This window comes from Cebus imitator, unplaced genomic scaffold, assembly GCF_001604975.1.
Source record: "Cebus imitator isolate Cc_AM_T3 unplaced genomic scaffold, Cebus_imitator-1.0 Scaffold359, whole genome shotgun sequence".
In the NCBI taxonomy this organism is placed as follows: domain Eukaryota; kingdom Metazoa; phylum Chordata; class Mammalia; order Primates; family Cebidae; genus Cebus; species Cebus imitator.
In genome coordinates this window covers 602409-617071 of record NW_016107674.1, presented here as the reverse complement: position 1 = coordinate 617071, position 14663 = coordinate 602409, and the positions used below count along the sequence as shown (strand labels likewise).

The following is a 14663-nucleotide window of genomic DNA, read 5'->3' as shown; positions in this document are numbered from 1 at the left end:
AGTGCAGTGGTGTGATCCAGCTCACTGCAACCTCTGCCTCCTGGGTTCAAGTGAATTCTCCTGCCTCAGCCTCCCTAGTAGCTGGGACTACAGGCATGTGCCACCACACCTGGCTAATTTTTGTGTTTTTTGGTAGAGATGAGTTTTCACTGTGTTAGCCAGGTTGGTCTCGGAACTCGTGGCATCAAGTGATCTGCCCATCTTGGCTTCCCAAAGTTTTGGAATTACAGGTGTGAACCACCATGCCCAGCCCATTTAGGTAATTTTTAGTTATTTATACAAATAAGGGAGTGTTAGGACAGGTTGTTTTAAATACCGTTTACTTGATTTCTTATGTATTTTTGTTGTTCAAAAGCCATCATCAAATGGCTTAGAGTAGGTGATGCTACTAAAATGAAGTAAAGACACAATGCATAATTGATGATCATTCAAATAACCAAACTCTATACTTGTCAGACACCTGAGCACTTTTTAAGACCAATCAAAACCAATGATACAGGTGGGTGTGGTGGCTCACACCTGTAATACTAGCACTTTGGGAGGCTGAGGGCGGGTGGATCACAAGGTCAGGAGTTTGAGACCAGCCTGGCCAACATGGTAAAATGGCGTCTCTACTAAAAATACAAAAATTAGCTGGGTGTGGTGGCAGGCACCTGTAGTCCCAGCTACTTGGGAGGCTGAGGCAGGAGAATTGCTTGAACCCGGGAGGTAGAGGTTGCAGTGAGCCAAGATTATGCCACCGCATTCCAGCCTGGACAACAGAGCAAGACTTCGTCTCAAAGAAAAAAAAAATCAACAACAAAAAAAGAAAGAAAAAATCAATGATAAAAGTATTAGGCATTCACATTCTACCTAAAAAAGAACTAGTAAAACAGTGAAGTGCCTTAGTAATTTTTTGTTATATTTAGTATGGACATGTCAAATGACTAAACTTTAATATACTTTTATCTTCTATAGATGTGTTTAATATACTTTTGTCTTCTACAGATGTATTTTTACCAAATTCAGCTCATTCTACCTCTAGGAGTCAGTCTGATCTCAATAAGGAAAATCAAAAGCCAATTTACAAATCCGACAAATGTACAGAAGAAGACACATGTAAGAATTCACCTTTAGATGAATTAGAAGAAGGAGAAATTAGAAGTGATAGTGAAACATCTAAACCACAAGGAAGTTTTGAAAAAAATGCCAAGCCTAGAGCTGAAGTGCGGAACTCAAAGACTATCCCAGCAGGTGGGAGTAGTACTGTGTGTTTGGATAAAGACAGTAGGAAGACACATGTAAGAGTCCATCAGACCAATAACAAATGGAATAAAAAACGTGGTAAATCTAGCAGATCTTCAAAAACAGAGAAGAAAGATAAAGCAATGAGCACTTCCAGCTTGGAAAAAATAGTTCCAATTATTGCTGTACCTTCTTCTGAACAAGAGATCATGCACATGTTCCGAATAATAAGAAAACATGTAAGGAAAAATTATATGAAATTCAAGGCAAAATTTTCATTAATACAATTTCATAGAATTATTGAGTCAGCAATTTTGAGTTTTACATCTCTAATTAAACATCTCAACTTATACAAAATCTCTAAATCAGTGACTACCTTACAGAAGAATCTCTGTGATGTTATAGAATCTAAACTTAAGCAAGTTAAAAAGAATGGCATAGTTGATCGTTTATTTGAACAGCAGCTACCAGATATGAAAAAAAAATTGTGGAAGTTTGTAGATGAACAACTTGATTATTTGTTTGCAAAGCTTAGGAAAATCTTAGTAAATTCCATGAACTTTGGAAGAGATAGTGATGAAGGCAAACTTGAAAAAACAAGTAAACAGAATGCACAGTCTTCAAGTTGTCAGAAAAGGAGTGTGGACAACAAAGAATCGCTGAAAGAAAAATTACCAAAATCAGAAGACACTGTTCATTATAAGTCTTCACTAGTATGTAAAAAATCTGAGGAAAAATATCAAGACCAAAATAGCTCCTGTATTAACACAGTAAAGCATGACATTAAAAAAAATTTTAACGCCTGCTTTGATAATATAAAGAACTCTCAATCTGAAGAGCACTCCTTAGAATTACACCATCCAAGCACCCCAAAGTCAGAAAAAAACGAAGGAAGCAGCATAGAGGATGCACAGACATCCCAGCATGCAGCTTTGAAGCCAGAACGAAGTTTTCAGATTCTTACTGAACAGCAAGCATCTAGCCTTACTTTTAATTTAGTGAGTGATGCACAAATGGGTGAAATATTTAAAAGTTTGTTGCAAGGTTCTGATCTTCTAGACAGCAGTGTTAACTGTACTGAAAAAAGTGAGTGGGAGTTAAAGACTCCAGAGAAGCAGCTGCTAGAGACTCTTAAGTGCGAGTCCATACCAGCTTGTAGTACAGAAGAACTAGTTTCAGGGGTGGCTTCTCCGTGTCCTAAAATTATTAGTGATGATAATTGGTCATTATTATCATCTGAAAAAGGTCCGTCTCTGTCTTCAGGGCTTCCATTACCAGTTCATCCTGATGTGTTGGATGAAAGTTGCATGTTTGAAGTGTCTACTAACCTAACTTTAAGTAAAGATAATGTGTGTAGTGCAGAAAAGAGCAAACCCTGCATTTCTTCCATACTTCTTGAAGATCTAGCTGTCTCTTTAACAGTACCATCACCTCTGAAGTCAGATGGTCATCTCAGTTTTTTAAAGCCTGATGTTTCATCTAGTTCAACTCCTGAAGAAGTCATTAGTGCTCATTTTAGTGAAGATGCCTTACTTGAAGAGGAGGATGCATCTGAGCAAGATATTCATTTAGCTCTGGAGTCTGATAATTCAAGCAGTAAATCAAGTTGTTCTTCATCCTGGACAAGCCGATCTGTTGCTCCAGGCTTTCAGTACCACCCTAATCTACCTATGCATGCTGTCATAATGGAAAAGTCCAATGATCATTTCATTGTGAAAATACGGCGTGCAACACCATCTACTTCTGGTCTTAAACAGAGTATGATGCCTGATGAATCACTGACATCTTTGCCCAAGTGTGGAAAGGAAGCTGATGAGGCAGTAGAGAAAGAATATATTTCATGTCAGAACACAGTTTTTAAACCTGTGGAAGAAGCAGAAAATTCCAATAAAAATGTTGATAGCAGTAAGTCAACTCATGAAGAACAGAGCTCTGTGATACAAACACAGGTTCCTGATATATATGAATTTCTTAAAGATGCTTCAGGTAAGACAGATCATAGTGATGAAGTGGCTGATGAATGTTTCAAATTGGATCAAGTGTGGGAACCAAAAGTGCCTGAAAGCATTGAAGAATTGCCTTCAGTGGAAGAACTCTCACACCCTGTTGGGGATCATCTTCCAAACACATACATAGACCTAACAAAAGATCCAGTTACTGAAACCAAAAACTTGGGGGAATTCATAGAAGTAACAGTTTTAAATATTGATCATTTGGGATGTTCTGAAGGCAATTTAAATCAAAGTGCTCAGATATTAGACAGTTCTTTGCAGGCCGATACTGTAGGTGCTTTCATTGATTTGACACAAGATGCTTCAAGTGAGAGTAAAAGTGAAGATAATCATCCTAAATTAGCTGTTGAAGACTTGGGGTGTGGGGTGATCCATGTAGATGAAGATAATTGTAAGGAAGAAAAGGTGCAAATGGCAAACAGACCTTTGGAATGCATTGTTGAGGACACCTATATTGACTTGACCACAGAATCTCCCAGTTCATGTGAAGTAAAAAAGGACAAATTAAAATCAGAGCCAGCATCAAATTGTGATGATTCGGAGTTGCCTGGGACTTTGCATAATGCTCACAAAAAGAGAAAAAACCTTTCTGATCTAAATCATTCTCATAAAAAACAAAGAAAGGAAACAGATTCAACCAACAGGGAAAAGACCAAAAAACCTACCCAAGATTCTTGTGAGAATACTGAAGCTCACCGAAAGAAAGTCAGTAAGAAGAGGGCCCCTCCTGTGAATAAAGATCTCTCATCATTAAAGGCATCTCCAGGGATTAAGGATTCATCAGCAGCACTCACCACTTCTACAAGCCTTTCTGCCAAAAATGTTATTAAAAAGAAGGGAGAAATTATCATTTTATGGACAAGGTAAGACTCTTGTGAGACATTTAAATCACCAAGAAATTTTGAGCTCAGAAATCAAATCTGTCCGGCTGGGTGCAGTGGCTCATGGCTATAATCCCAGTACTTTTAGAGGCTGAGGCAGGTGGATCACTTGAGCCCAGGAGTTTGGGACCAACTTGAAAACATGGTGAAATTCTACAAAAAATACAAAAATTAGCCAGGCATGTTGGTGCAGGCCAGTGGTCCCAGCTACTTGGGAGGCTGAGGCAGGAGGATTGCTTGAGCCTGGGAGGCAGAGGTTGTACTCCAGGCTGGGTGACAGAGCAAAACTCTCAAAATAAAAAAATCCTAAAACCTAAAGATACCTAATCTGTCATGTCTTCATAGCTTTATCCTAAAATAAGGAAGATGATGACTTCAAAGTAGCCAAATTTAGTTGAAGATACATTATAGACTGCTGCACTGTGGAACAGTCTAGAACAGTGGCTCTTAACCAGAGGTGTGCAGTACCATCATGGATACAGCTTTTTGCTTTGAAAAGCTCTAGTGTGAAGTTAAAAAAAAGTAGTAAAAAAAGTTAAAAATTGTGTTTAACTTCACTTTTTAAATTGAAAACTATTATTTCATTTGGAAGCAACTGGTGTAAGCACATCTTAGAAGGAATGACAAGTGATGAAACGGCAAAAATGGGAGTGTTGGTATAGGTTGATGCAATTGTGGTTTTTGCCATTACTTTAAGGATTAATCCTTAATCCATTTGCTGTTACTTTAATGGCAAAATCACAGTTACTTTAGCAGCAACCTAATACTTTGATTTTTCCTCCAAATTAGAAGTTTACAGTTTTTAAACCAGTTATCCTTTTGAGTTTCATATGAACTGTTTAAGAAAATTAAGACTTCATTCAGATGTAGAAGTAACAACAGTTATGAATCACTGGACTAGAGGTAGACATACTTGACTAGAATGCTTAATGAGAAGCCGAGTGTTGTGAAAACTGGTGATCAGTTTTCATGGTCCTCAAATTCCACAGTCCTCAAATCCCCATTTCAGATAACTTTGCAGATGGCAGTATAAAATCTCAGCAATTGTATTAAACACACATTTGGTCAGGGTATTTAGAAAAAGCAGAGGTCTGGGAATTAGAAGATGTGGATTCTATTTTAGTTCTGGTTCTTCTGCTTATTATGTCTGTGACCATCTTTGGGCCCTAAGTTTTTTAGTGTATACATTAAAGGTAGAATTTAAAAAAAAAAAAAAGCTTTAATTTTGTCTTTAGGAAAATAAATCAGTACACTTGTTGTAGATTACATAGGAGTTCATAGAGTAAAATCATCTAAATCTTATTTCTCAGAGATACCCATTGTCATTATTTCTGTATATACACTTTTCCTTTTTCCTATGGGTTTAAATTTCCCTGATTGGTGGACTTTAAGCAGTGGGATTTTTATTACCTTCCTACTATTATGTACAAAAACTAAATACAGATTTTTCCTCCTCAGAAATGATGACCGGGAAATTTTACTGGAGTGTCAGAAAAGAGGGCCATCATTTAAAACATTTACATATTTAGCTGCCAAGTTGGATAAAAATCCAAATCAGGTAACTACCCAATTTTTACATCTCTATTTGTTCATAGATGTTGCTACTCTAAATACTTAAGATTTATGCTGGGTGTGGTGGCTCATGTATAATCCCAGCACAGCCGGGGTGGGAGGATCCCTTGCAACCAGGAGTTCAAGACCATCCGGGCAATATATTAAGACCCCTGCCTCTATAGAAAAATTTTTAAAAATTAGAGGACGGCCGGGCGCGGTGGCTCAAGCCTGTAATCCCAGCACTGTGGGAGGCCGAGGCGGGTGGATCACGAGGTCAAGAGATCGAGACCATCCTGGTCAGCATGGTGAAACCCCGTCTCTACTAAAAAAATACAAAACGTTAGCTGGGCATGGTGGCGCATGCCTGTAATCACAGCTACTCAGGAGGCTGAGGCAGGAGAATTGCCTGAACCCAGGAAGCGGAGGTTGCGGTGAGCCGAGATCGCGCCATTGCACTCCAGCCTGGGTAACAAGAGCGAAACTCCGTCAAAAAAAAAAAAAAAAATTAGAGGATGCTGTGGTGTGCACCTGTGGTCTCAGCTACTCGGGAGGCTGAGGAGGGAGGATAACCTGAGCCCAGGAGTTCAAGACCAGCCTGGCCAACATAGTGAGACCATGTCTCTACAAAAAACAAAAAAATTAGCAGGGCATGGTGACATGTACCTATAGACCCAGCTACTCAGGAGGCTGAGGCAAATGTATCGCTTGAGCCCAGGAGGTTGAGGATGCAGTGAGCCATGATCATGCCACTGCACACCAGCCTGAGACAGAGTGAGACCCTGATTCAGACAAATAAAAGTAAACAAATGCTTAGATTGAATTTTTTTCTTTTTGAATTCAAGTTAGTAGTTTTCTTTTTCTTTTTCTTTTTCTTTTTTTTTTTTGAGTTAGAGTCTCGCTTTGTTGCCCCTGCTGGAGTGCAGTGGCATGATCTTCGCTCACTGCAACCTCCACCTCCTGGGTTCAAGTGATTCTTGTGCCTCAGCCACCCAAGTAGTCAGGATTACAGGTGTGTGCCACCACACCCAGCTAATTTTTTGTATTTTTAGTAGATTACTGTAGAGACAGAGTTGTGCTACATTGGCCAGGCTGGTCTTGAACTCCTAGCCTCATGTAATCTGCTTGCCTTGGGCTCCCAAAGTGCTGGGATTATAGGCGTGAAGAAAATTTTTTTAAGAGATAGGGTCTCACTATGGTGCCTAGGCTAGATCTGAACTCCTGAGCTGGCTTAGATTTACTTTTTGAGTGTTAGAATATGTAGGTATTTATTAGCCAGCCTCTTTAAAAGCATGGCTCAGTGTAGGACTGTTAAAAACTTGGTGATTGTGGAAGAAGTATGACTGGGAAAATCCTGTTTATTTTGTAAACTGATGTTTGCTTGTTTAAGAAATAATGCTTGTAATCCCGGTCCTTTGGAAGGCCGAGCTGGGAGGATTGCTTGAGCCCAGGTTACAGTAAGCTATGCTCTTGACACTACTCCAGCCTAGATGACACAGCTAGACTCTGTCTCTTTAAAAACAAAAGTTTAATATTGAAAAGTTAACTAATAATCACCTTTAGTATATGAAGATATTTTTCTTTTTTTTTTTTTTTTTTTTTACCCAGACTGGAGTGCAGTGGTGTGATCTTGGCTCACCACAACCTCCGCCTCCCAGGTTCAAGCGATTTTCCTGCCTCAGCCTCCTGAGCTAGGATTACAGGCATGTGCCACCATGCCCACCTAATTTTGTATTTTTAGTAGAGATGGGGTTTCTCCATGTTGGTCAGGTTGGTCTCAAACTCCCTACCTGAGGTAATCCATCCGCCTCAGCCTCCCAAAGTGCTGGGATTATAGGTGTGAGCCACTGCGCCCAGCCATGAAGATACTTTTCTAAACATTACTTCATCTCTTTATTATTGAAGGTAACTTTCTCTGTCTTTAGCTGTCTTATGAAAGTATTCTTCAAAGATGAAAAATATTACTGAGGTATTTACAATTAACACTGATTTTTAAATTTTCAGGTCTCAGAAAGATTCCAGCAGCTAATGAAGCTCTTTGAAAAGTCAAAATGCAGGTAGTTAATGGTTACACTACAGGAGACTAGTAAAATAAATGTTTGACACTGTAGTTGTGCAGTGAATGGCTGGTTAGTCCCTGAAGATGTGAATAGTGGGTGAGAGACATCCAGTTGAGTTCCTGCCTCAGGCACAGGTTGGAGGATGGTTGCTCGAGCAGGCATCTAACTAAGGTGACCTCATCCACAGGGACGTGCTCAGAGTGAAGCCTGCTGCAGTTCAGATCAGCATGGCATCTCTCCTCAACCTTCTGATTGCTGATGAGTCTAAGGTGGGGGGAAATCCATTTGATTACTAAAAACATTTTATAGATAAATATAAAACCAAACATTCTTGAATTGCAGTATGTGGTTCATAAGCAGCAAAGTCTGTGTTGTCATGGTAATTTAATATTTCTCACATTTTTTAATTAGTGCTAATTAAAATACAAAACATTTATAAAGTCTCTTGTCATCTAAGCTGATGACATGATTTACCATATTAAATTGTTAATAATGTTCACAGACATGTTTCCTCAGTTTTTGTACTTCTCCTACAAGTCATCTTGTACATACAGGTTTATTAATGCAATAATATTTAAATTATCAGCAGAATACTGGGTGTAGTGGTGACCACCTGTAGTTCCAGCTACTTAGGAGGCTGAGGCAGAAGGATTGCTTGAACCCAGAAATCTGAGGGTAGGGTACTAGGATTGTGCCTGTGAATAAGCAGTACACTCTAGCCTGGGTAATATAGTGAGATCCAGTCTCTAAAAACTAATTAAATAAATAAATCACCAGCAGGTTTTTTTCTGTAAGATCTCAGCCAGTTGCTTAAATATTTTGGATTTTTATGTAAGCAAAATTTTAAAGATATTTAATGTATCACTGTATTTTTAATTGATTTGTAGTCCTAATTATTTGAATCCAAAACATCCAATTTTAAATTAAATGAAGTTTGAATTAAATCTGAATAGAAACTGTATTTGGACATAGAGAGCCATGGACAGTGGCTCACGCCTGAAATCTCAGCACTTTGGGAGCCAAGGTGGGCGGATCACTTGAGGCCAGGAGTTCTATACCAGCCTGGCCAACATGGTGAAACCCCTCTCTACAAAAAAAATACAAAAATTAGCTGGGCATGGTGGCATGTGTCTATAATTTCAGCTACTTGGGAGACTGAGGCATGAAATCGCTTGAACCTGGTAGGCGGAGGTTGTGGTGAGCACCAAGATTGCGCCCTTGCACTCTAGCCTGTGCGACAGAGTGAGACTGTCTCTCAGAAAGAAAAAAAAAAAACTAGATTTGGACATACAGCACAGTGCTAGTGAGATCTTCAAAATATGTTTAGTAGTTTACTATGACATTAAATTTTTTTTTTTTTTAAGAGACGGGGTTTCACCATGTTGGCCAGGTTGGTCTCGAACTGCTGACCTCAGGTGATCCGCCCGCCTCAGCCTCCCAGAGTGCTGGGATTACAAGCGTGAGCCACTGCGCCCGGCCAACATTAAATTTCTTTTCTTTTTTTTAAATTTGAGATGGAGTCTCACTTTGTCACCCAGGTTGGAGTGCAGTAGCAAGATCTCAGCTCACTGCAACCTCTGCCTCTTGGGTTCATGTAATTATGATGTTAAATTTCTGTTTATATAATTCAGGATGTGGCTGGGTGCAGTGGCTCACACCTGTAATCCAGCTCTTTGGGAGGCTAAGGTGGCCAGATCACCTGAGTTCAGGAGTTTGAGACTAGCCTGGCCAACATGACGAAACCCCATCTCTACCAAAATTAGAAAAATTAGCTGGGCTGGTGGCACTTGCCTGTAATCCCAGCTACATGGGAGGCTGGGACAGTAGAATCACTTGAACCTGGGAGGTGGAGGTTGCAGTGAGCCAAGATGGCACCCCTGCACTCCAGCCTGAGTGACAGATCAAGACTCCATCTCAAAAGAAAAAAAAATAAAGCCATACAACAGAATGTAAGATTAAATAATGGGGAATTTGAAGAAGCTTATTCTAAACTTTTTTAAAAAGCTCTGGGCAAAGTGGCTTGGTTATCTTTTAGATTAACTCTGCTTTTTTGCAGCCTTTAAGAAATTAAACCAATTTTCTTTTTTTTAACTTTAATGTTATCTTAAAATACGATTTCCATTTTCTTGTGAAGAGAATGTAAATTATTTTAAATAGAGATGGGATTTTCACCATGTTGCCCAGGCTGGTCTCTCTAAAACATCAAAAGCGATCAGAGGCCGTGGCCTCCCAAAGTGCTGGAATTACAGGCATAAGCTACTGTATCTCGCCAAAAATCTAAAACCATTTAATGAATTTGATATTTGAGATTTTCCTTGCTTGCAGGATAGCACATATCATGGGTTATTTCACTCCTGTCTTGCCTCTTAACTGATTTTTTTCCACCACAAGTACTGTAGTCTCATTAAATTTTTGTCAATATCAAAGTATAATGATAGTTACCAAACTGATTGCAAAAGCTAGTATTTTTTTTTTTTAATTTTGAAACCAATTGGAAGATGAGAAAGCCAGCTTACTAAACACCAATATTGTCTAAATAGAGCTCATTTAAAAGGTAACACATTACGAGATAGTCCTATCAGAAAAATAAATAGAATCATAACTTTAGCATTTTCTTACATTACAGATAAGTTGCCGAATTCCTGGGAGTCTTAATTGATATTGCATACTACACAGAAGCTTCAAATTCCTCATGTTCTAAATGAGCACTAGAGGGAGATTTATCACCTTTTTGATTACCAGATGATAATCTACATTTGTTATTACTTGGTGACTCTCTAATTTCACATCAGCATGTTCAGCTTGTTCCAGTCTTCATTCTGATTTACTTATCTGTTATTGGCCAAAATATTTATTTTCAAACATGTTAGAACCTAAAATGAAAGCAACAGTGATGTATTGAAATTTTAGTTTTGATATTTTAAAGAAATGACTTTCTTTTCTAGATTAAAAAAATAGTTTTGTAGCATTTTAAACTTAGTGACTAGTTCAATTGTTCATCCCTTTTTTTATTTGCTTTTATAATTGCCTCTTATTTTGGTATATTGTAAAATAATTTAAATAATGTATTTATAAATATGTATAATTATAATGATGTAAAATACTGTGTGTATATGTATGTATGTGTGTCTCTGTATGGACACACATAAATGGCTTTGCCTAGCCAAGGATTTTTGTATCTGTATAAAACATTTTGTATAAAGTTTGCTTTCAATAACAGTAATGTATAATAAAACCATGTAAAGTTTTGTTGTATTTTGATTAGAATGTTTATTTTACTTTTACTGTGTTTAGGTAATAATTAAAACATCAAAAGAGCTGCCAGGCGCGGTGGCTCAAGCCTGTAATCCCAGCACTTTGGGAGGCCGAGGCGGGTGGATCACGAGGTCAAGAGATCGAGACCTTCCTGGTCAACATGGTGAAACCCCGTCTCTACTAAAAATACAAAACATTAGCTGGGCATGGTGGCGCATGCCTGTAATCTCAGGAGGTTGAGGCAGGAGAATTGCCTGCACCCGGGAGGTAGAGGTTGCGGTGAGCCGAGATCGCGCCATTGCACTCCAGCCTGGGTAACAAGAGTGAAACTCTGTCTCAAAAAAAAAAAAAAAAAAAAAAAAAAAAAAAAACATCAAAAGAGGTAAAAGTCCCAGGGGACATAGGAAGCAATTTTGAAGTGGTTCCTTGTTGGGGTGTGGCTGGCTGAATGGCTCTGAGTAGATTTGTTAGAGAAAACTGATTGCTCTTGCCTGCTTTCTCACAGCAGGCACTGGAACGGTGAGCCATATCTCTGCTGCAGGTGTTCTCACAGATAAAATTAGAGTAGCATAAGAGCTTTTTGGGTGAAGCTTTTGAGAAAACAGGTGTAAGGATTGATTAGCTTGGGCATTACTTCTTCACCCCTCTGCCTTCAGACTCACAGAACTAGTGAGTTAGTAATGTAGGCCCTAGATTCTAGGAAGCGCCTTTTCTCATTGCCATTTTTCTCAGGGTATTCAAAGGAAGAAGCCCTGTCCTAAAGGATTACACATTGAAACAACTAGCAGTGGTTTTGTAGTGCTAGGGCCCTCCAACATGGGGGCTTGTCCCCTTCCCTCTCTTTGAACCCTTAATACCAACTAGAGGGTTGGCTGTCAGTCCTCCAGTGCATAATATCACTCAGAAGATCTCATGCTACCAGGTTAGTGAGTTTACAAGCAAAGTAATATGATGACTGAAAGATACTACTGGTTCAAAAGAAAACTGGATTATGTAAGACTCAGAATCTAAAATGAAACTAATAAACATTAAAAGATGCTAGCAACATGATACAAGAATAAGAAATAATGAAACATTTAAAATAACATAATAAATGGAGTAGGATACAGACTGGGTGCAGTATCTCATGCCTGAAACCCCAGCACTTTAAAAGGCCAGGGCCAGGAGTTCAAGACCAGCCTGGCCAAGATGGTGAAACGCTGTCTCTACTAAAAATACCAAAAGCCGGGAATGGTGGTGGGCATCTGTAATCCCAGCTACTTGGGAGACTGAGGCAGAGAACTGCTTGAACCCGGGAGGCAGAGGTTGCAGTGAGTCAAGATCACGACACTGCACTCCAGCCTGGGTGACAGAATGAGACTCAGTCTCAAGAAAACAAAAACAAAAATGTAGGATAGATATAGGTGCAGAATAAGTTAGTTGGAAAATCAGCCTGAGAAACCCCCAGAAGAAAGCAAAAAAATATATATATAGGAAATATGAAAGGGGATTTAAGCAAGATGGAGGCCAGAAGTAGGTGTGCCAACATTGAGGTAAGAAGCCCAGGAGGAAAAAACATATATTGAAAGGGCCATAGAGTGCCAAATGAGAGACATATGCTGAAATTTAAGAGTAGCAAGGTAATGAGAAAAATATAAAGGCTTTTACAGTAAATGTATAAAGGAACAAGAAAAAGATTGACTTCAGTCTTCTCAAGTGCAATACTGGGTGTAGGAAAACAATGTCATATTTAAAGTATTGGACTTAAAGTTTTAATCTATCTAAACTGTCATTCAAATGTGAGGACTTAATAGAAACATTAAGGTTTACCAAGGATCTCTATTGGAAGGAAAAGAAGTCACTATATCACAAAGACAACTACACATTTATTGCAGCACAATTCACAATTGCAAAGATAGAGAATCAACCAAGTGTCCATCAATTGATGAGTGGATAAAGAGAATGTGGTATACATATACCATGGAGAGCTACTCAACCATACAAAAAGAATAAAATAATGTCTTTTGGAGTAACTTGGATGGAACTGGAAGCTGTTATTCTAAGTGAAGTAACTCAGAAATTGAAAACCAGATACCAATCCCAGCACTTTGGGAGGCCCAGGTGAGCAGATTACCTGAGTTCAGGAGTTCGAGACCAGTCTGGCCAACACTGCAAAATGCCATATTTACCAAAAATACAAAAATTAGCTGGATGTGGTGGTGGGCACCTGTAATCACAGCTACTCGGGAGGCTGAGGCAGGGAGAATTACTTGAACCCAGGAGGTAGAGGTTGCAGTGAGCCAAGATCATGCCACTCTACTCCAGCCTAGGCAACAAAGTGAGACTTCAGCTCAAAAAACAAAAAATCCAGATACCCCTTTCTGCTTCCACTGCCATGATGGCACTCATGAAAAAGCTTGTGGCAAAGTGGGGCAAAAAGAAAAAAAGCAAGTTCTGAAGTTTACTCTTAATTGCCCCCACTGTAGAAGATGGAATCATGGATGCTGCTAACTTTGAGCAGTTTTTGCAAGAGGGGAAAGTGAATGGAAAAGCCAGGAAACTCAAGGGAGGTGTTGTGACTATGGAAAGGAGCAAGAGCAAGATCACCATAATTTCCGAGGTGATTTTTTTCCTAAAGGTATTTGAAATATCTCACTAAAAAATATTTGAAGAAAAATAATCTATGGAATTGGTTGCACGTAGTTGCTAACAGTGAAGAAAGTTATGAATTATTTTACTTTCAAATTAACTAGGACAAATAGGAGGAGGAAGATGAGGATTAAAATTCATTTATCTGGAATATTTTGTATGAGTTTTTGAATAAAACTTGGGAATCAGAGGGAAAAAAGTCAGATACCTCATGTTCTCACTTATAAATGGGAGCTAAGCTATGGGTATGCAAAGGCATACAGAGTGGTATAATGGATATTGAGACTTAGAAGGGGGAATGGGGAAGGGATGAAAAACAATGTTTTATTTTTTCAGACAGAGTCTTGCTCTGTTGCCCAGGCTGGAGTGCAATGGCACCATTTTGGCTCACTGCAACCTCTGCCTCCCAGGTTCAAGTGATTCTCCTGCCTCAGCTTCCTGGGTAGCTGGGATTGCCGGCACCTATATGCCCGGCTAAGTTTTGTATTTTTAGTAGAGATGGGGTTTCACCATGCTGGCCAGGCTGGTCTCAAACTCCCAAACTCAGGCAATCCGCCCGCCTTGGCCTCCCAAAGTGCTGGAATTATAGGTGTGAGCTACTGCGCCTATATTGAGTACAATATTTGTGACTTCAGTGACTGGTGCACTAAAATCCTAGACTTCAGCAGTATGCAATTCATCCACGTAACTGAAAACCATTTGTACCTCTAAAGTTACAGAAAAGTTTTAAAAATTTTTTAAAAAGATTTGCCAATGATTCACATTGAAACATTTCGGAAAAAATACTCAACAAAAAGTCCAGAAGATACTGCAAAAGCTATGGGGATAACAGTGTTCAGATACCTTGGTAAGATATATATAGGGAGAGAAAGATATTTTTAGAAAGCAGTAAATCAGAATTATAATTTTAGACAGTATCAACATAATGGCGAGTAGAGGAGATCAAGGAAGCATACAAATGTTATAGTTCTTGCCTTGTTAGGAAGAAGGTACAGACATAAAAATGTCAAACTCAAAATTGAGGTATGGCATTCACATAGAAAAGTGCATGA

The 14663-nt window shown here is 39.0% G+C and overlaps 1 protein-coding gene and 1 pseudogene across 11 annotated transcripts in view; both read left to right on the top strand.

Annotated features, from left to right (window-relative positions):
- The window catches only part of CASP8AP2 (caspase 8 associated protein 2), a 29443-nt gene extending 18460 nt beyond the window's left edge, over positions 1–10983 (top strand). For 7 of the 11 annotated variants that reach the window (XM_037730795.1, XM_017506786.2, XM_017506788.2 and 4 more), the window contains 4 exons: positions 988–4099; positions 5576–5675; positions 7673–7725; positions 10355–10983. In XM_037730795.1, coding sequence (XP_037586723.1) covers positions 988–4099; positions 5576–5675; positions 7673–7725; positions 10355–10358 — 3269 coding nt within the window. In that variant the 3' untranslated portion in view covers positions 10359–10983. Of the gene's footprint in view, positions 1–987; positions 4100–5575; positions 5676–7672; positions 7998–10354 lie in introns of all 11 variants that reach the window. The other 4 variants (XR_001818549.2, XR_001818550.2, XM_017506790.2 and 1 more) reach the window with 4 other exon arrangements.
- A 2280-nt stretch (positions 10984–13263) lies between these two features.
- On the top strand, positions 13264–13839 carry LOC108288006 (annotated as a pseudogene).
- The last annotated feature ends 824 nt before the right edge of the window (positions 13840–14663 follow it).